We start from the raw sequence: 20,130 nt of genomic DNA on the forward strand, positions 1-20,130 counted from the left end.
AAAGAAAGCAACCTAGAGTGTTACACAGTACTTCTACTCCCTATGTCTTTTTCAAAGAGGAGTACACAACGGTAGTACTGAATAACACCTAAATGTGTTGTGTTTTAGTATGAATGTTTGTGAATCTTCTCTGAGTTAGGAGTTACTATGTATAAGTGAATAATTACTTAGTTTCTTAGGGACTTCACTAAAACAGCAAACAGTATTATAATTGGAAAGAGAAAATCCTCTATGAAATATTTCATGTTTTTTGGGGCGCCTGGGTGGCTCAGTGGGTGAAGGCCTCTGCCTTCAGCTTTGGTCACGATCCCAGGGTCCTGGGGACCGAGCTCCGCCTCAGGCTCTCTGCTCAGCAGGGAGCCTGCTTCCTCCTCTCTCTCTGCCTGCCTCTCTGCCTACTTGTGATCTCTCCATCTGTCAAATAAATAAATAAAATCTTTTTTTAAAAATTCATGTTTTTTTCTGAGTTCATTGTCAACATTACTCTTTTCTTGTTTAGAATGAAAATACTTCATTTTCTCCAGCTGGCACATGTCTGGAATGTTTCCTGTGTTCTTCAGGCACACCACCTTGACTTTTGTTACTTGTTTAATGGAATACTACCTAACTTAGACGTCTTCACCTTACTGCTTTGTGTGTTCAAATAATGTATAAATACATATAGACAAATTATTTTTATTAGAAAATAATTTAGAAGGTTATGGGACTTCAGGAAGCAATGTGGACTGTGACAAAAGAATGTATCATAAAAGAATGTATCATAAAAAAAGATAATGTATGAATAACATTGTACAACCAAGAATTCACTTTATTAATCTCTTAAAGGAGTGCCTGGGTGGCTCAGTGGGTTAAGCCTCTGCCTTTGGCTCAGGTCATGATATCAGGGTCCTGGGATCGAGCCCTTCATAGGGCTCTCTGCTCAGCGGGGAGCCTGCTTCCCCCCGTCTCTCTGCCTACTTGTGATCTCTCTATCTCTATCAAATAAATAAATAAAATCTTTAAAAAGTTTTTTAAGGGGCACCTGGGTGGCTCAGTGGGTTAAAGCCTCTGCCTTCAGCTCTGGTTGTGATCCCAGGGTCCCGGGATCAAGCCCAGCATCGGGCTCTCTGCTCAGCGGGGAGCCTGCTTCTCTCTCTCTCTCTCTCTCTGCCTGCCACTCTGCCTACTTGTGATCTCTGTCAAATAAATAAAATCTTTAAAAATTTTTTAAAAAATTTAAAAATAAAAAGTTTTTTTAAAAAATTTAATAATCTCGGGACGCCTGGGTAGCTCAGTTGGTTGGACGACTGCCTTCGGCTCAGGTCATGATCCCTGAGTCCCACATCAGGCTCCCAGCTCCATGGGGAGTCTGCTTCTCCCTCTGACCTTCTCCTAGCTCATGCTCTCTCTCACTGTCTCTCTCTCAAATAAATAAATAAAATCTTTAAAAAAATTTAATAATCTCTTAAAGCTTGTCTTCTAGTTCGTGCTCCTCAAAGTAAAGAAACCACTTTCTCTTTGAAACAGCACTTCCCAAAAAAAAAAAAAAAAAAAAAAAATGGAGAGAGAGAGAGAAAAGAAAAGAAACAAAATGAAACAGCACTTCACTAGAGGTCCTGAAACCTGAGTTGAGTTTCAGGTTTACCTCTGGTACTAACTAGCATTTTAACCATCCATTTATCCTTTCTTGGCCTTAATTTCTTCACCTGTGATAGCTAGCTAGTTAGCTAGCTAAAGATATAGATAGGCTTTTTTATTCTGTTTCCCAGATAAGTATCCTGAATTCCATAAATCCACACTCTTTGTTTAAACAAACCCTTTTGTATCTTTATTCTTACAGAATAGCCACATTTCACTTTCCGTGCTTATCAAAAGTTTTAATTCATCATGGATAATCTGTCATCAGAAGAAATTCAACTGAGAGCCCACCAGGTTACTGATGAGGTAAATGTTATACTTGGAATAAGTAGTTCACTTTTCTCAGTGGAAGGATGAGAGGACCTTTTTAGAAATCCATTTTGGCCTCCTCCCTGTCCCTTTATGTCCAAGAATCCATTTTCTTCAGAGTGCCATTTCTGGCCCCTTAGTTTTTCAGCTTACCAAAAACTAAACAAGTGAAAGCAGCTTGCATGATTTTCCTTTTTTGTCATTGTTTAACAGTTACTTACAACAAAGATACTCTCGATTTGAGGAATTGGAAACATCTGTGTAATATAACTAGATTTCTGCTTACATTAAACTTTTATAAATGCTGCTAACTTTACCTTCCAAATTTTTTCTTAAGGAACAACTGGTAGGAAGAAAAAGAGTAAAATTACAGTGATCAACTTTCTTTTTAGTTTGTTTTTGTTTTAAAGGGGGGAGGTATGGCTGAACTGGCAGTATTTAAAAATGGGGCAGCATCATGACTATGTGATCAGATTTTTATTTATTTATTTTTTGCTACATATTTTAGAATATTAAAAGCCTGTGTTTTCCCCTAGTCTCTGGAAAGTACAAGGAGAATCCTGGGTTTAGCCCTTGAGGTAAGACAATGTTTAATCATTAAGCAGAAAAATTGTATAAGAGGGATCGATAGCACAAACTGGAATTTTTTTTTTTTTTTTAAGATTTTATTTATTTATTTGACGGACAGAGATCACAAGTAGGCAGAGAGGCAGGCAGAGAGAGAGGTGGAGGCAGGCTCCCTGCGGAGCAGAGAGCCCGATGCGGGGCTCGATCCCAGGACCCTGGGATCATGACCTGAGCTGAAGGCAGAGGCTTAACCCACTGAGCCACCCAGGTGCCCCACAAACTGGAATTTTTGTTAGGAATCAGAAGTATATGGTATCAGTAAGCTTTTATTATTTGAAACCAGCAATTGCTGAACTTGTCAAACAATGAACTGATGGGCCGTTTTTGTTTTTCCCATTGACACTATAGACTATGACAGGGAAGATCAAGTCACCGTGAATTTTGACTTAATTATATTGGGGGGAGTTAATATGTTAAAGTTTGTTGCTGTGGGATATTAGCTTTCTCTGTAGCTCTGATCCTCTGAAAACTTGGGTTTCTAAATGATTCTCTCTTGCTATTAGGCCTTGTAGGTTTTGTTTCTGTTGCTTTTGTGTTGTGTTGTATTGCTCTCAGCTTTTTTCTCTTCTTTTAGTCTCAGGATGCAGGAATCAAGACTATCACTATGCTGGATGAACAAGGGGGTGAGTTGCAGTCATGGCAGAAACTCTTGATTTTACTTATGACGCCAGAAAGCCCTTCCAAATCATCCATGTCTAAAATTAAGCCTTGGGAGTGTCTTCCCTATGTAAGATAAGAGTGATTCATTTACTTCCTTTTTCTGATTTGAATTATCCTGTTTATTGCCTGTTTGAGGTGGGAGCAACAATGCCCAATATACACCAAGTATTTGTCAGGTAGCAGGACTGTGTGTATTTGTCATTCGTACATTAGATACTGTAATATTCTAGCATCATTTTCAGAAGTCAAGTTAAGTCCTTAAACAGGTTTAGATTCAGGTAAGTTTGGAAATATTCTGTTTGAGTTGGCCCTGAGAAATCTGGCCTAGATTTGATTAGACTTATGATAGCCTTCAGGTTTTGAACTTACTGAGAGAGAGAAATGCTGGGGATCCAGTCTGGTCAGAGTATACCTAACCTAAATCAGTTGCAAGGGTGATCTTGAAATATAAGCCTTCACATGCTCCTATTATACAAATTTCTTTAGAGCATGTCTTCCCACAATAAGAAGCCAGGTGCCTCGGAATCAGTTTGTGAAAGATTGTTCTCATGTTGCACAGTGTGTAGTACCTTCTGGCACTGATAAAGTCACTGGGATGGATTACTGGTGGATTCAAAATTGAAGTTTGCTGTTCCACATTAATAGTGTCTTCTCATTGTAACTGTGAATATAACACAAAATGTCACTTCCACAATTTACTCTTAGAACAACTAAACCGCATAGAGGAAGGCATGGACCAAATAAATAAGACATGAGAGAGGCTGAGAAGACTTTAACGGAACTCAACAAGTGCTGTGGCCTTTGCGTCTGCCCATGTAATAGGTGAGTTGAGAAATCAAGAACTTTTTAAAATGAAAGTGAGAACACGCCACCCTCCCGTCCTCCAGGAAGGTCAGAAGTGTGCGTGGGCCTAAATAAGGAACTTTGTTAGATAAATTTAAGCCATTTTTCCTTCAGGCAGAACAAGCTTTTCATGTAAATGGGCACATTCACTGAAAACCGTGGCTTGAATTTAGTCAGTCCTTGAATCAAGTCCCAATTTCGTTTTCTAATAGTACACGAAACATAATATATGGGAAATAAACATCTGGCTAATACAGAGGAGGATGGAATTAGTGTCTTTTCCTTTCAAACACAGAATATTAACAAAATACATACTCTGTGGTAGGCACATGAGGAATGGCCAAGGGAGTAAAGGACTTGGATCCTGTCTTCGAAAGACCTACCATGTGATGGGATATATGAAGGAGAATAGCAAAAAAGTAGAAAATATATACATCTAGTGGTAAATCATGTGTCAACTGAGGACACAGAACTGATAAAATTTGGTTTGGAAAAATTACAGGAGAGTGAGGACTTGCATTGGACTCGGTGATTAGAAGGATTTGGATGAACATGGAAGAACTAGGGAAGGCATTTCCTAATGTAAACATAAGTTATAGAGGAGCTTGACTTAACTGAGCTACATGATTCATATAGATGAGAAGTGAAAATTAAGACATATGTAGGTGGACTAAAGGGTAGATGGATTGGAGTGGCGTATATAACTGCCCTAGTTAGGAACCTTTTGTAATCTGGGTCTGTGAGGCGAGGCCTTATTAGTGAGATTAGAGAAAAAAGTATAAGTCAAGGGAATTTATTTTAAAGCAACTGATTGTATGTCAAACACAAGAAGGGAAAATCAAAGAAGCCTCTGAAAATTTGAAGTTTCTAGTAAAGTAGGAGATGAAAAGTCTTCAAATTTTTTGTGTATAAGTGTATAAGATTATGATTGACAGAAAGAAATTCATTCTTTTTGGTGACTCCATTATGAATATTGAAATTCCCTACTTACTCTTTAGTAAACCAAACTCCATATAGTTGACAAATACTTTATGTATTTCGACTAGGAGGAGGTTTGGGCTGAGGCAATTAACCATTATCTTCCCTTCTGTCTGTTATTAACAAAACAACAACTTTGAACTTTCCCCTTAGTTGAAATGACAACGTCTGGAAATTGAATGACCATCCTTACTGCTGAGAGCATTCATTTGAGAAGAGCTTCATAAACATTAGTATTTGATCTAGTTGTCTCAGCTGGTATGGTAAACCACAAGTGGGATACAAAGGTTTACATACTCTCATCATTTTTACTTCTCAAGGAGTTGGGAAAGGAGGAACTTTTGTTATATTGTCATACTTTTAGATAGGTGTTTTCATGTGACAGCATTCTCTGCCATCTCTGCAAGAGAAAATAGAATTAAGTTGTTTATTGGTCAACTTTAGTGTTTGTTTTGAGCATAACAAATTAAAATTTGACAGTATTCTTCCTACTGTTGTTCATTGGCCTTCTATTCTAAGACAAATCTGCTGGCCTGTTTAGAACTTGGTTGACTCTCTAAAAATGCATATTTTAATAATGACTTTAAATTTAAATATGACCTGTCCATCAGGGCATAGCAGATTACCTTAAGCAAACAAGTTAGAAATGCACAAGTTTTTTCTTTTTTTACCTAAACTCTTAACTATATTTTGCAAACTTGTGCTTTTCTCGTGTGTTCTGTGTACCCTTTCAAAAGTGCAGAGGAGAAAAATCAAATGAATTTCCCTGAGATTACATATTAGGAGAAGAGAAAGGCAGAAGTCATCCTCCTGAGAACATAGTGCAAAATCACCTCTGAGTCAGGGGTTGATAAACAGGAAAAACAGTGAATCCTACGATGGTCTTAGAAAGTGGGAAATAGAACTACAGAAGTATTAACTATTAGTTAATATTACTGTTTCACTTTGAATATCCTAGCCAAGCATGGGCAGGATTTTCTGGGACACTGGTGAGAAAGAAGGTGGAATATGGTCCTGAGGCAGTTTGCAGGCTCTCACCTCAGCAGAACCCTTTCTCAGTAGGTCCAAAGTATGCACTTCTTAGCAAATGGAATGAAGGGGCTCCTATAAGAGAACAGTTGTTCTCTGAAGAGAAGAGAGTGATATTCCAGCTTAAAGATGTCAGATTTTAATTGCCTTCCTTGTGTCTCTCTCTTCTTTATAACATTGACTTTTTGGCCTCTATGATATCCTTGTCCTTAGCTCTGTCTACTATTATGTCTTGATCTTTCTAATTTTATCTGCTAATCCGGGCTTTAGTTAGGCTTATTGTATAAATAGTCATAACATGAGCTTCTTAAAGGTAGATCATATAAGACTAGTATTAATTCTGGTAGTAATAAAATCCCAGGTCCACAATCTCTTATCTGCCACTTAGAAATCTGAAAATCTCTGAAAACCAAGGATTTAGGCTTGGGTTTTTTTCCCCATAATGTGCCACAACTCATTAATTAGGCCATAAAACAACATGAGTTGAAGCTTTTCTTTTTTTTTAAGATTTTATTTATTTATTTGACAGACAGGGACCACAAGCAGGCAGAGAGGCAGGCAGAGAGAGAGAGGAGGAAGCAGGCTCCCTGCTGAGCAGAGAGCCCAATGTGGGGCTCGATTCCAGGACCCTGGGATCATGACCCGAGCTGAAAGCAGAGGCTTTAACCCACTGAGCCACCCAGGTGCCAAGTTGAAGCTATTTTTAATCTTTATCCCACTTAGTGTAAATGCTAATTTGTTTCACTACAGAAATACTCATGTATTTATTGATTATGTGATACTGCTCAAATGTCACATCCAAGGGTTTGGATGAAATTTGTGGGCCTATATGTTAATTTAGGCTTTTATTATTTTGAGCACTTTCAGTTTAATCCTAACAGTAACCTTAATATGAAATAGACTCTTCTTATCACCATTTTACGTATGCTGAAACAGAGGCACAAAGAGATTACACCAGAAATGGAAGAGTTGAGATCCAAAACCAGGCAGAGTCTCAGCTTTTACCTATATAGCTACATTGCTTGACTTTGGCAGGAAAAGAATGAACCTTTTTGTTGTTGCTGTTAGATGTATTGCTGTATAGAAAATGTCTTGCGTAGATTTGTTCTTTGAAATGTTTTTCTGTTTGGTAGTTTTCATTGAAGCCAGCTCAGCAAGTGAAACAGACATAGACATAGCTTTATTTAATAGAGCCCTATATTAGAAGAGAATTTTAACTTTAGCTAATTCTTTTTAAAGGACTACCAGAATTTAAACAGACTACCAGGATTAAACTTTAAAATTGTGAATTGTGTCACCATCTTTGATGGTAACTTTGATAAGTTGTCATTCTAATTGTTAAACCAATTAACAAGAATTTTAAAGGAAGCACACTTTAAATGGGAAGTCTCAGGATAAGTAAACTTGCTGGTGTCCTGGTTTAACTATTCTCAGACAAGGTATTCTTCTGTCTGAAGATGCCTCTCTTCAGTCTGTACTTAAAATGTCAGACACATAGTTTGAAGACAAATTGGTATTTCTGGACCACTTATTAGAGAAATTCACAATTTGTACTACAGATTTTCTCCTATTCAAGTCTTACTGAGATGTAAAAATTCAGCTCTGATTATTAAAATAAATGTTGAATTATATTTTAGTCAACATTTGAATTTTCTCCCTCCATCCTCCTCACTACACATACAAGACAAGTAAGGTATAGCTCTGGCACTGTTTCATTTGTCATTACTCTTTATTTTTGGGAGGCCTGACATGGTAGCTGATATATAGTAGGTGTTCAATAAATACTTGTTGATTGAATGTCCTTAAGAAACTTGTTGGCTGATGGGAGAGTTAGACATGTAAAAAGATTTTTTTTTTAAAGTTAAATGCACATGAATATGTAACAAATAATTAGGAGAGATCTGTAATCACCAAGAAAGAATGAAGAAGTCTTAGACCCTCTCCATTAGTTTTCACCTTCTCTTCATAATGATTTTCATAATTTTAGGAAAGAATATCATCACCCAGACATTCTTAAGAAAAATGAAGTGTGCTCTGGTTTAAATTATTTTCCTGTTTTTCTTTTTATCTAGATTCTCAGATGTTCATTGTTTCTATGAAACCAGGCAGGAATTTAAATGCATTATGTTTTTAGAATTCTAAACTTGCTTCTGTTCTGTTTGACTGGCATTCACTCTTTTTCTGCATTTCATTCTCTCACTTGATTAATCTCTTCCTTTCTAATCTGCTTACTAAAAATGAAGACTTAACATCAGGAGCCGAGCTCCGTAACTGATCAAAGGGAACTTTAAGATGCAGTAAGATGCAGTCTTGTGGCGCAGTTTGGGCTGTTAATCTGCTTTCTAAAGGTGATGCTTCAAATGGTTTTTCTGTGCATGTGCATGGATTTTGTGAATGGTGGAGACTATCTTTAAAATTGTGCTGTGGTGTGTAATGTAAAGTGAATTTGTTCTGAGTGTTGTATGCCGAAAGATGGACTTGACAAAATGTTCTTAATTTCTAATGCCCCCCCTTTGATTAATGGTTCTGATAACTAAGTTTTTGCTAAATAACATTTAAGATTATAAAAATAAAAACATCCCTGAAGTTTCTAACAAAGTTTTAATTAAGGTGATGTTTGTAGTGAATTGCTTAATCCTAGTTCTGATCAAAGGTAAGGGAATTCAGGCAAAATCCACCAATCTCCATAGGACTTTGATTTCAGAATCCTATCTTCTTTTACTTCCCTGTGCCTTTCCGGTTCCAGAATCAAGATTTTTCCTATTTAAGAGTTGCTTCTAAATGATTCGGATTCTCCATAACTTAGGCCACTTACCAAATTGGAATTAATTGCCAATCTAGTCATCTTGAATACCACTTGGAACATGGTGGGATATAAACTTAAAATGTTAGTTTATCTGGTATTTTCTTTCTTTTAAATAAGGATTTTCCCTCTTAATCTGCTCTGTAATTCCTATAATGTCCCTTGTTAGCTTGCTCTGGTTTCATGCTGAATTAATACAGAGCTAACTAATCTTATTCTTTTTTAATGAAAGTTAAACCTAGTCTACCTACTGTTAAGTATAATGTTTGACTCCTTAATTTTGGAGCTTATTAGGAACTGTGAAGACCATGGTTAAATGTTAGAAAATTGAGCATTTGATCTTTACAGTTTGTTTCTTGCCCTCCTTTTTTTTCCTTCCTGTAGCCTGATCACCCAACACACACACACACACACACACACACACACATATGCTCATTACATTTGGTATTTATTTGGTCCCTTTTCTTCCTGATATGAAAGAATTATAGCTAATATTGGGCTTTCTTTTTGCTCTCTTTATTCAGTTAATTTAATGTTGATAACCAAAACTAAATAAATCATTAATATTACTGTGATCATATCTTTTTTAACTTTTTAAAATTTATTTATTTATTTTTTTAAGATTTTATTTATTTATTTGACAGACAGAGATCACAAGTAGGCAGAGAAGCAGGCAGAGAGAGAGGAGGAAGCAGGCTCCCTGCTGAGCAGAGAGCCCAATGCGAGGCTAGATCCCAGGACCCTGGGATCATGACCTGAGCCGAAGGCAGAGGCTTTAACCCACTGAGCCACCCAGGCACCCCTATTTATTTATTTTTTAAGTAAGCTGGGCATGGAGCATCAAGCTCAACACAGAGCTTGAATTCAAGACCCAGAGATACAGACCTGAGCTGAGATCAAGAGTCGGATACTTAACCAACTGAGCCACCCAGGTGCCCTGTGATCATATCTTGACACTTGTTTTCTGCTTTTACAACAGCTTCTTGAATTGATTAAGGGCTATTTCAAATTTGCCATCTTGTTTTTTTGTTTCTTTGTTTTTTAAAAGATTTTATTTATTTGAGAGAAAAAGTGCACAAACGGGGAGGGGCAGAGGGCTCAGCGGGGAGTCCGGTGTGGGGCTCCATCCCAGGACCCTGGACCCTGGGATTATGACCTGAGCTGAAGGCAGACACTTAACTGACAGCCATCCAGACACCCTTCAAACTTGCCATTTTTGAATGAGATATTTATATGGGAAAAAATGGTAATGATTATTAGAGTCCTCAGAACTGACAGGGTAAATCTAACTTTCCAGATGGCATTCTTTTTTTTTTTTTTATTAAAAGATTTTATTTATTTATTTGACAGACAGAGACCACAAGTAGGCAGGGAGGCAGGCAGAGAGAGAGAGGAGGAAGCAGGCTCCCTGCTGAGCAGAGAGCCCAATGCGAGGCCCGATCCCAGGACTCTGGGATCATGACCTGAGCCGAAGACAGAGGCTCTAACCCACTGAGCCACCAGGCGCCCCCCCAGATGGCATTCTTAATAGCAATTCTATCACAAATTAGCTTAAACATTTTAACATAAAGTCTAATTTTCTTCTCAGAAGAGCTGTAAATTTTATTAAGCAAAATAATTCAGTCATAGATCAGACTCATTTCTTACTGTAGGCCAAAACAACTTGGGCCTAGTTGTCTTTTTTTGTAGCCATATTCCAACTATATTCAGCTCCTATAGATCTCAAAGCTAGGGAGTGTTTATAGGCCAGAATAGTAAACATGCCACTTAGTAATCTGTGCCTTAAAGGCATGAACTATTAAGTAAGGATCAGGTTGAGATCCAAGCCAAATAATAGAAATATTTAACTAATACTTTTCAAAGCAATTTATATCCATTATCAATAGAATCTTTTCATGGACCTGTGAAGTATTTATCGTTTTTTTTAAATATATTTTTTAAAGATTTTATTTATTTATTTGACAGACAGAGATCACAAGTAGGCAGAGAAGCAGGCAGAGAGAGAGAGGAGGAAGCAGGCTCCCTGCTGAGCAGAGAGCCCGATGTGGGGCTTGATCCCAGGACCCTGGGATCATGACCTGAGCTGAAGGCTGAGGCTTTAACCCACTGAGCCACCCAGGTGCCCCTCATCGTTGTTTTATTGTAGTTTTACATATAAGGATATATATGGATCCTTCGATCTGAGCCAAAGGTAGATGCTTAACCGACTGAGCTACCCAGGCATCCCCAAGGGTCTTAAATGCTTTAAAGGTAATATTTCCGAAACCTGACTGAGCCACATAATGGAAGTTTTTGGTTTTTTTTTAAGATTTTATTTATTTATTTGACAGACAGAGATCACAAGTAGGCAGAAAGGCAGGCAGAGAGGAGGAAGCAGGCTCCCTGCTGAGCAGAGAGCCTGAAGCGGGGCTCCATCCAAGGACCCCGAGATCATGACCTGAGCCGGAGGCAGAGGCTTTAACCCACTGAGCCACCTAGGCGCCCCAAATAATGGAAGTTTGCTTAAGGTTCTATAGCAGTAGAATGACAGGTCTAGGATTGGAATTCATGTCAATATATTACAAATCTTGTGGCCTTTTAAAAAAAAAGGGGGGGGCACCTGGGTGGCTCAGTGGGTTAAAGCCTCTGCCTTTGGCTCAGGTCATGGTCCCAGGGTCCTGGGATTGAGCCCCACGTCGGGCTCTCTGCTCAGCAGGAAGCCTGCTTCCTCCTCTCTCTCTCTGCCTGCCTCTCTGCCTACTTGTGATCTCTCTCTGTCAAATAAATAAATAAAATCTTTAAAAAAAGAGAGAGAGAAAAAAATCTTGGTGTGTACTTTTGCTTTGTCCAGATTAATTTCTCAGTGTCTCGATATATAGAAATACTAAGGTAGACTGCTGGAATAACTAAAATACTCTTTCTACAAGAGAGTGGAAGTCCATTAGACAGTGTTTCTTTTCCCTGGCTGGGAAGCTAAATGAGCTTTTGAATTTAAATAAAAAAATAATAACAATAAAAGATTCTTGGGCTCTACCCCATATGTACTAGAACAAAACTTTTAGCGTGCAACTTACAGACCTGTGTGTTCAAAGGCCTCCATATTGCCCTGTGCTTAGTTAGGTTTGGGAAATACTACCTTTCAAGCATTCAAGATCCTTTGGGGGGATGCCTGGATGGCTCAGTCGGTTAAGCATCTGCCTTCAGCTCACGTCTTGATCTCAATGTCCTGGGATGTTCTGCATTGGGCTCCTTGCTCAGTGGAGAGCCGCCTTCTCCTTCTGCCTGCCACTCCCCCTGCTTGTGCTATCTCGCTCTCCCTTTCTCTCTCTTTGTTTTAAGATTTTATTTATTTATTTGACAGAGAGATCACAGGTAGGCAGAGAGGCAGTCAGAGAGAGGGAGGGAAGCAGTCTCCCTGATGAGCAGAGAGCCTGATTGGGGCTATATATCCCAGGACCCTGGGACCATGACCTGAGCCAAAGGCAGATGCTTAACCCACTGAGCCACCCAGGCGCCTCTCCCTCTCTCTCTGACGAGGAAGTAAAATATTAAAATAATAATAATAATAATGCATTTAAGACCCTTTGAAGGAAGACAAACAAGATTGAAACCATGATCATCATTGTTATTATTAGATGAGTAGCTGCTTGACAATTCCTTAGAAACATAACTTTCAAGGGTATTTCACGTTGGTGGGACAAACTCCAAGGTGATGATGGCAAGTGGCAGGGTAAACTGGAAGGCATTACCTAGAGTGCACATGCTGAAAGAGACATGGAGCAGCCATGTGGATGAAGATAGAAAATGAGCACCATTTAAAAATCACCTCTTCACAAACATGCAAAACATGTCGTAACTGCATGAGAAAAGTGTTTTTCCCCAACTCATTTGAAACTCATTTGAAAAGCAGACTGAACCCAGAGGCCCCTGGGTGGCTCAGTTGGTTAGACAACTGCCTTCCGCTCAGGTCATGATCCTGGAGTCCTGGGATCGAGTACCGAGTAGGGCTTCCTGCTCAGTGGGGAGTCTGCTGCTTCCTCTGACTTTTCCCTTCTCAAGCTCGCTGTCTCTCAAATAAATAAATAAAATTAAATCTTTTTTAAAAAAAAATGAAAACCCAGTGCAGAGCTATTAAAAGAAAAATTCAAAGTCACCTTTTTATCCCTTTTCCCCTTAATATTGGAACATCTTTTAGGATCCAGTTCTCTTAAAGGGAGAAGGAATGATAACCATTCTGATTCTTTGTTGAGAACACAGATGATGATTTCATTGGAATTCATTCATAATATCATGTTGAAACAATTCATTTGCATCCTGAGCCCCTTGTATCTAATTATGGAAAGAAGAATTCTCAAAAACTTAAAGGAATTTCAAATCTTTCAAGATCCAGAAGGAAGTTGGAGCATGTATGTATTTCTTGATAGACCAGGAGCTGGCAGGCCCTGTCCCAGTCTACTCTTTATGTATTATGACTCTCAGAAACATGATGAATTCCAGCCCTCACTCTTTCACTTCTACAATCTGACATCCCGATAAAAGCTGCATTTACCTTCTGTTACTTTTTATTGATATATCTGGTTATTAACTTTCTGATAAACTTTCGTGCTGTTTATTTTGTTTACTAGGTATTCCTCTGCTTTAGCCTTTTGTCTGAAAACTTACCTTATTAACAAAGAATACATGTAAATGGGTTTCACCAAACTAACAGATAATTATTTATAAATAATCATTTAGAAAAGGTATATCCCACCTTGTTCCAGGACAGATTTAACATGGCTGGTTAATAAATTGATAAATTAATTAAACATAGTAGCACAAGTAGGAAATTGTGAGAACTTAAAGTGGAACCAAGAAAGGCACTTCGATTAGTTCTTCAGTGTTCATAGATATATTTACCTTTTTAGTACCTCTTATAAAAAAGGTGATAGTACCCTTTCTATAGCATTAATGACTTAAGGTTTAGATCCGATTCTAGGTTTGCCAAAACCTGGAATGTCTGTTATGTCTATTAAGGAAGGAGCTACAATTTTCATAAAGATTTCTGTTTTTGCAGTTTTGTAACTTCCTTGTTAACATTATGTAGGATAAATCAGAGACCAATATTACAGCTTTATACTAGTTTTTGTTTATAGAAAAGTAAAAACTAAAATTAAGAATGAAAAATGTACCTAGCCAAATAATCAGTAAAAAAAATTTTTGTGTTATTTTTTTGTAACATTAAAAGTCACTTTACAAGGCTTTTTTTCTTGCCATTATTACCAGTTTGAATAGTAAATCCCTACATAAAATTCTGGCTTTGACTACATCAGTTACGTCTAAAGTATATTATATACTTTTATTTTTAAGAGGCTTGGATTTAGGATTTTGGGGAGAGGGGCGGAGAGTAAAATCTTAAATGAAAAAGCCCCAAGTCAAAGGATTTGCAACTGGTACCAGTGTGGTCAAGATGGTTATCATTGGCTATTCAATTTGGAAATAATTCATGCCTTTCTTTCATGATGTTTGGTTTTTGTTTTTGTTTTTAATTTAATGCAAAATTCTAGCTTTAAAAAACATCTGGATCTACCCTGGTTCACATAAGTGGGCAGCTGGGGTCTGAGTATTGCCCACTCAGCCACCTTTCTTTTCTCTTCCATCCCTCATCAACTTGGGAGATCCCTCCAAGGAACCTCATAAGGCATTCCAGAACATCTTTCCTAAGGAATTTTTTTCCCTAATATCCATTGTTTTCTTTTCTGAAGACTGTTACAGGCCAGGGAAACCTGAAAAGTCAAATATTTTGCTACTTGCTAACTTTTTAATGAACATTTTATGTAAATAGTTGAACTTTAAAAAAATGTTTAATGTCAGTGGCCTTCACAATTCATCTTTTTCATATACCATATTATAATGGAGCATATCATAGCTAACCTCAATCTAACTGTAGGTAGCTTTCATGTTAAGGATGCTAGGGTCATCCTGAAAGTAAAAAAACACTAATAATTACAATTCTTCCCCTCCTGCTTTTCCGTATCTCTCTACAATCCTGACTCTTACACAGGACAAAGAACTTTGAGTCTGGTAAGGCCTACAAGGCAACATGGGGAGATGGTGGAGACAACTCTCCCAGCAATGTAGTATCTAAGCAGCCAGGCCGAGTGACAAACGGTCAGCCTCAACAAACAACCACTGGAGCAGCTAGCGGTGGATACATTAAACGGTATGCCAGCTCCTTCTAATTTTTTTTTAACCCCTTTCCTAAATGAATGGCTCACTCAGGGGAATGGGTGTTGTTATACATGAACCCTAACTCATCAATTAGAAATAGTGTTTATTCATTTGAAAAATGCAACTTTTAAAATCTGCCTTCTGACAAAATGTTGACTGGTTATGACTTTCATTGATAGATTAACTTTTTCTTTATATTTTTCAGTATTTTGAAAATTACCCAAGTAAGCATATTTTACTTCTATAAATGGGAAAATGTGTTTTAAAATGTATCATGCAGGATCCGACTCTTGATCTCAGCTTAGGTTTTGATCTCAGGGTCATGAGTTCAAGCCCCATGTTGGGCTCCATGCTGGGCGTGGAGCCTACTTAAAAAAGAAAGAATATATCATCATGAGTTAGAAGTTGGCCAGATCCCTATAAAGATAACCGTAAAGGATCAGATAGTAATATTTCAGACTTCGCAGCTACTCAGTCCTGTTGTTGTAGGGTGGAAGCAGCCATAACAATACAGAAGCAAGTGAGCGTGGCTATATTGAATAAAACCTTACTTACACTATCAGGTGGTGTCGTGTGCACTGAAGTAAAGTTGTCAGACACCAATCTGAGTGGCCGTGTGGGGCTGCCTCTGCAAGGGAGAGCAGCAGCCTCTGAATCCTGCACATAGCTTCTATTTTTTTATCAGAAGAGCAAGGACACATGCCTCCAAAGTGTGGGAAAGGAATACAAAGTAATGGCAATATCTTGAAGCGGCTGGCATTTTCCCCTATTTGTAGGCACCAGGATGTTTGGGCTAGCAATCGCCAGGTGCAGAAAGGAGAGACTGAGGGTTACATTATTCATAGCTCCCAACTTATGCCCTGCCCCTAGAGATCATGGGATGCCACTCCTGCCAGGCCATTGCGTTCAACAGCTCAAGAACAGGAATGCTGCTGATGTTTCAGCTGCTTCCATACTCACTCCTTAGGGTTTACAATATATTCTCTTAACCTGTGCCTTGCCCCAGAAGATCATGGGATCCTGCTCCTCCTGAGCCAATGCATTCAGTAGCCTGAGAACAGGAGTGCTGCTGATGTTTCAGTTGCTTCCACAGTCACTCCTTGGGGTTTATAATATATTTTCTAAGAAATACTTCATAAGATGGCAAGCCAGTTTTGACCTTTGGGCCAGAGTTTTGCAACCTTTTTTACAGCAGTGTTTCTTTAGACTTAATCTGCATGAGTTACCTGGGGGTTTATTAAAACCTAGAATGCTGGGATTCACTTCCAGTTTGATTCAGTGGATCTGTAGAAGAGTGTGAGAATTAGCATGTTTTCATGTTTAATAAGTTCCCAGGTAATGCCGTGATCACTCTTTGAGAACCATTGTTCTAGAGTTGTTTCTTCTCCTCCATGGCCCTAAGACATTTGTGCTCTCTTTGGTCAGTCTTTCAGTTTTTACTATAGAATGTTTTCTGAGAATGGTAACATACATTCCCAGGGGTCTAACACTTGCTGAAGTCATTTTGGTTACTTATTTTTATGAAGACTAAACCCAGATTTAGTCCATTTTATAATTCACCAAAAAGCTGAATTAACTGTCTTTTTGGGATAGTATAACTAATGATGCCAGAGAAGATGAGATGGAAGAGAACCTGACTCAAGTGGGCAGTATCCTAGGAAACCTAAAGAACATGGCCCTGGACATGGGCAATGAGATCGAGGCTCAAAACCGACAAATAGACAGGATCACAGAAAAGGTAAATGGTCTTTCAAAATTCCTTCAGGAATTTGAGACACTCACAGTGTTTTAGTACTGGACATCTGTGCTTGATACTTTTGGGGGAACAATAAGAGAAGATCTTGTCCCCACAGGATATGAGGTGGCAGTTCGAACATACTGAAAAATTATAGCCAGGTCCTACTCTCTCTTGGTCATGGGAGTTGGTTCATTTTGAAACCAAAACCTTAGAATGAGTGATTTTATTTAAAATTTCACACATGAACCTTAGAGTCTACTCTAACCTTTGGAAGGGCTATATTTTTTCCCCCTGAATGAACGTGTTAGCTTTTGGAGTTTTACTTTGATACTAAAAAATTAGTAAGTTCCTAAATCCTCATCTCATGAGTCAGTAAGTGAAAATCAGTTCTGCAGAATGGTTCTGGTGGAATGGACACACAAAATGGGGTCCTGTGAGTAAAGAAAAGATGGAATTGCTTTTTTTTTTTTTTTACTTCACATGATATAAAAGATACTGAAAATGCAGTTGGGTTCAGTGTTTGGATGTGCCATGTCTAAAAGCCATTATTGTTATTTCATTAAAAATCTCAGGGTCCCTTAAAGAATGGGGTGAGTTTTGGGGCACCTGGGTAGCTCAGTGGATTAAGGCCTTTGACTTCGGCTCAGGTCATGATCCCAGGGTCCTGGGATCAAGCCCTGCACCAGGCTCTCTGCTCAGCAGGGAGCCTGCTTCCCCCTGGCAAACCCCCTCTCTGCCTGCCTCTCTGCCTACTTGTGATCTCTGTCAAATAAATAAAATCTTTAAAATAAAAAAAAAAAAAAAGAATTGGGTGAGTTTTTAAGTTTGGCTCTGTTGAAATCACTTAACAGTGGATTTCATGGAAGTAAACTGTCGTTCATAAGATGCTTTTAGAGCTGTCCTGTGGGTTTAACGTATTACCTATCTTTTTAATTCAGATGTTGATGTGGATGGTAATAAATCTGTTAAAAAATCTTGGGAAGAGTTCTTTCAGTCTTTCTGGGTTAAACCTAGAGTCGTCTCAGATAAGATTCTGTGATTCAGTTTAGGGAACTCCCACAATGTCCACATCTATAGCAGAAAGCATTTTTAATTTCATTGTGTCGAAAAAGCCATTGATTATAAGATGCATCCCAGTTAGGGATGCCTGGGTGGCTCAGTTGGTTAAGCGGCTGCCTTCGGCTCAGGTTATGATCCCAGCGTCCTGGGATCGAGTCCCACATCGGGCTCCTTGCTCAGCGGGGAGCCTGCTTCTCCCTCTGCCTCTGCCTACCACTCTGTCTGCCTGTGCTCATGCTCGCTCCCTCTCTCTCTCTAACAAATAAATAAATAAAATCTTAAAAAAAAAAAAAAGATGCATCCCAGTTAAACTATGAAAACATACTACAGAATTCATGAAATACTGGCAGGTTCTTTTGTTAAACCTTTGTCATGTTTATATTCCGTTTTCCCGAATGAATTTCATGTTCTCTCTCTTCTTGCCGAAAATGAGTTGTTTGTTTTAAGATTTTATTTATTTATTTGAGAGAGAGAAAGTGAATGAGAGAGAAGAAGAGAGGGGAGGATCAGAGGGAGAAGCAGGCTCCCCACTGCAGGGAGCCTGATGCGGGACTCCATGCCAGAACGCCGGGTCTGTGACCTGAGCCAAAGGCAGTCACTTAACCAACTGAGCCACCCAGGCACCCCTGAAAATGAGTTTTGTAATGTAACTTCATGCTTCCTGAATTTTCTCAGTGTGTCATTTACTCCAGATGTATGAAATTCAACTTTTATTAGAGTAACTTACCTTGTAACATAATGCTGATACCTTTTTTTTCCCCCCTAGGCTGACACCAACAAAGATCGTATTGATGTTGCCAATGCCAGAGCAAAGAAACTCATTGACAGCTAACACTGCTGCTGTACTTCTTTATCGTGTATTCACTTCTCTAGCTCCTCCTTCAAAGTTATTAACTTTTCAGAGTTTAACATTTTGGTTCCATGCTCTTCTCAATCAGGAGATAATGTGCAAGAAGGGCCAGGAGTACAGACCCTCTGTTCTTTTATGATCTCTTTCCCTTGAGGGTATACTACTGCTCAGACTTCCTTCTAGTATTTTTTGTCCCTTGGTTCATAGTCTTAGATTGGTTTTTATACATCATATAAAGTATTACTTTTCATCCTCCTCATTTACTTTAGCAGGTTCTTTTGCTTTCAAGATTTGGAAGCCTTGCCAAAGACAGCCATGAAGAAGGAAGCTAGAGGCGGTGGGGGGGCAAGCACAAGGAGGAGAGGCAAGAGATAAGAGGTTGTTACCTCAGTAAAACCTGCAGGCCACAAAGCAAAAGTTGCATAGCCATAGTAAAGATCTAGTTGGGTTTAATTTGTCAATTTAAGTTGCAGTTATTGCCAGTTTAGGCTACTACTTGGTTTCGGAGCTTTTATACACAATATTTTTGTTATACGTCACAACTTGGCAGCCTCTGCTCCAAAAAAAATAGAATGACTTTTTCAAAGTGGGCTTATTTTCTGAACGTTTGGTGATTTATGTATGTACATAGACAGCGATCCCATTTCACACTGCACCATACGGGAACACTTTGTATAAATGAATGACTTTTTATTTTTACATTAGTAGTATCATGGTCCCATTACATGCCTATTAACCTCATAAATTTGTTATTAGTCTTTGAGGAAAAAAATATGTAAATATGTATTGTAACACGAGAATTTCTCTCTAAAGCAGGACTTAAAATTTTTTTGGAAAAGTTTGACAAAATATATTACGTGAATTCAGATTTACCTCAATGTCAAGAATTATGTTTAGATAGGAAAAAAGAAACTTGTTTTGATCTCAGGTAGAAAAATAGTTAGATTGCCTTGAGTTTTTTATAGCTTTAGACTTTAAAAAAGCTAGACTTTATTCTGTTTAACTAAAAGTGATTTGGAAGATTATGCCTTTGGTTTAATTATTGATGATTGCACTATCATTCACTTAGCCTTGTAGATTGAATTATGTCTAGAATCACATTTATTTAGATCCTGAACAGTGTTATAAGAATCTGATTGATATTTGTCACCTTTATTTAAGAAGTAGTATCTGCACACTTCGAAGCTATTAATGTGGATCGGTTTGACCAATACCACTGCTTGATCTTTACGATTAAATTTTATAAGTAACTGGTGGAATTGTTCTTTCAAATAGGTAATATGATTCTGTGACTATTTGGTGGGGGCTGGGGGGCAAAAATTTCATCAGCTCTTAACAAACTGAATAAAGCAAAGGTCCTTAAATCAAGAAGCACTCTGATGGAAAGCTGCCTTTATAGCACCTTTCCCATTTTTTTATTGGAAATACTGA

The 20,130-nt window shown here is 38.3% G+C and overlaps 1 protein-coding gene across 1 annotated transcript; it reads left to right on the top strand.

The window, feature by feature from the left end:
- The first annotated feature begins 1,587 nt into the window (after positions 1-1,587).
- On the top strand, positions 1,588-19,945 carry SNAP23 (synaptosome associated protein 23). Its single transcript, XM_047737625.1, is given in 10 exon segments — positions 1,588-1,618; positions 1,820-1,923; positions 2,463-2,504; positions 3,128-3,176; positions 3,919-3,957; positions 3,960-4,035; positions 8,136-8,168; positions 14,886-15,044; positions 16,646-16,790; positions 18,616-19,945. Coding segments are annotated over 9 exon segments (666 nt in total). The 5' UTR covers positions 1,588-1,618; positions 1,820-1,866; the 3' UTR covers positions 18,682-19,945.
- Positions 19,946-20,130: the final 185 nt, after the last annotated feature.

This window comes from Lutra lutra, chromosome 7 (assembly GCF_902655055.1).
Source record: "Lutra lutra chromosome 7, mLutLut1.2, whole genome shotgun sequence".
Taxonomy (NCBI): Eukaryota; Metazoa; Chordata; class Mammalia; order Carnivora; family Mustelidae; genus Lutra; species Lutra lutra.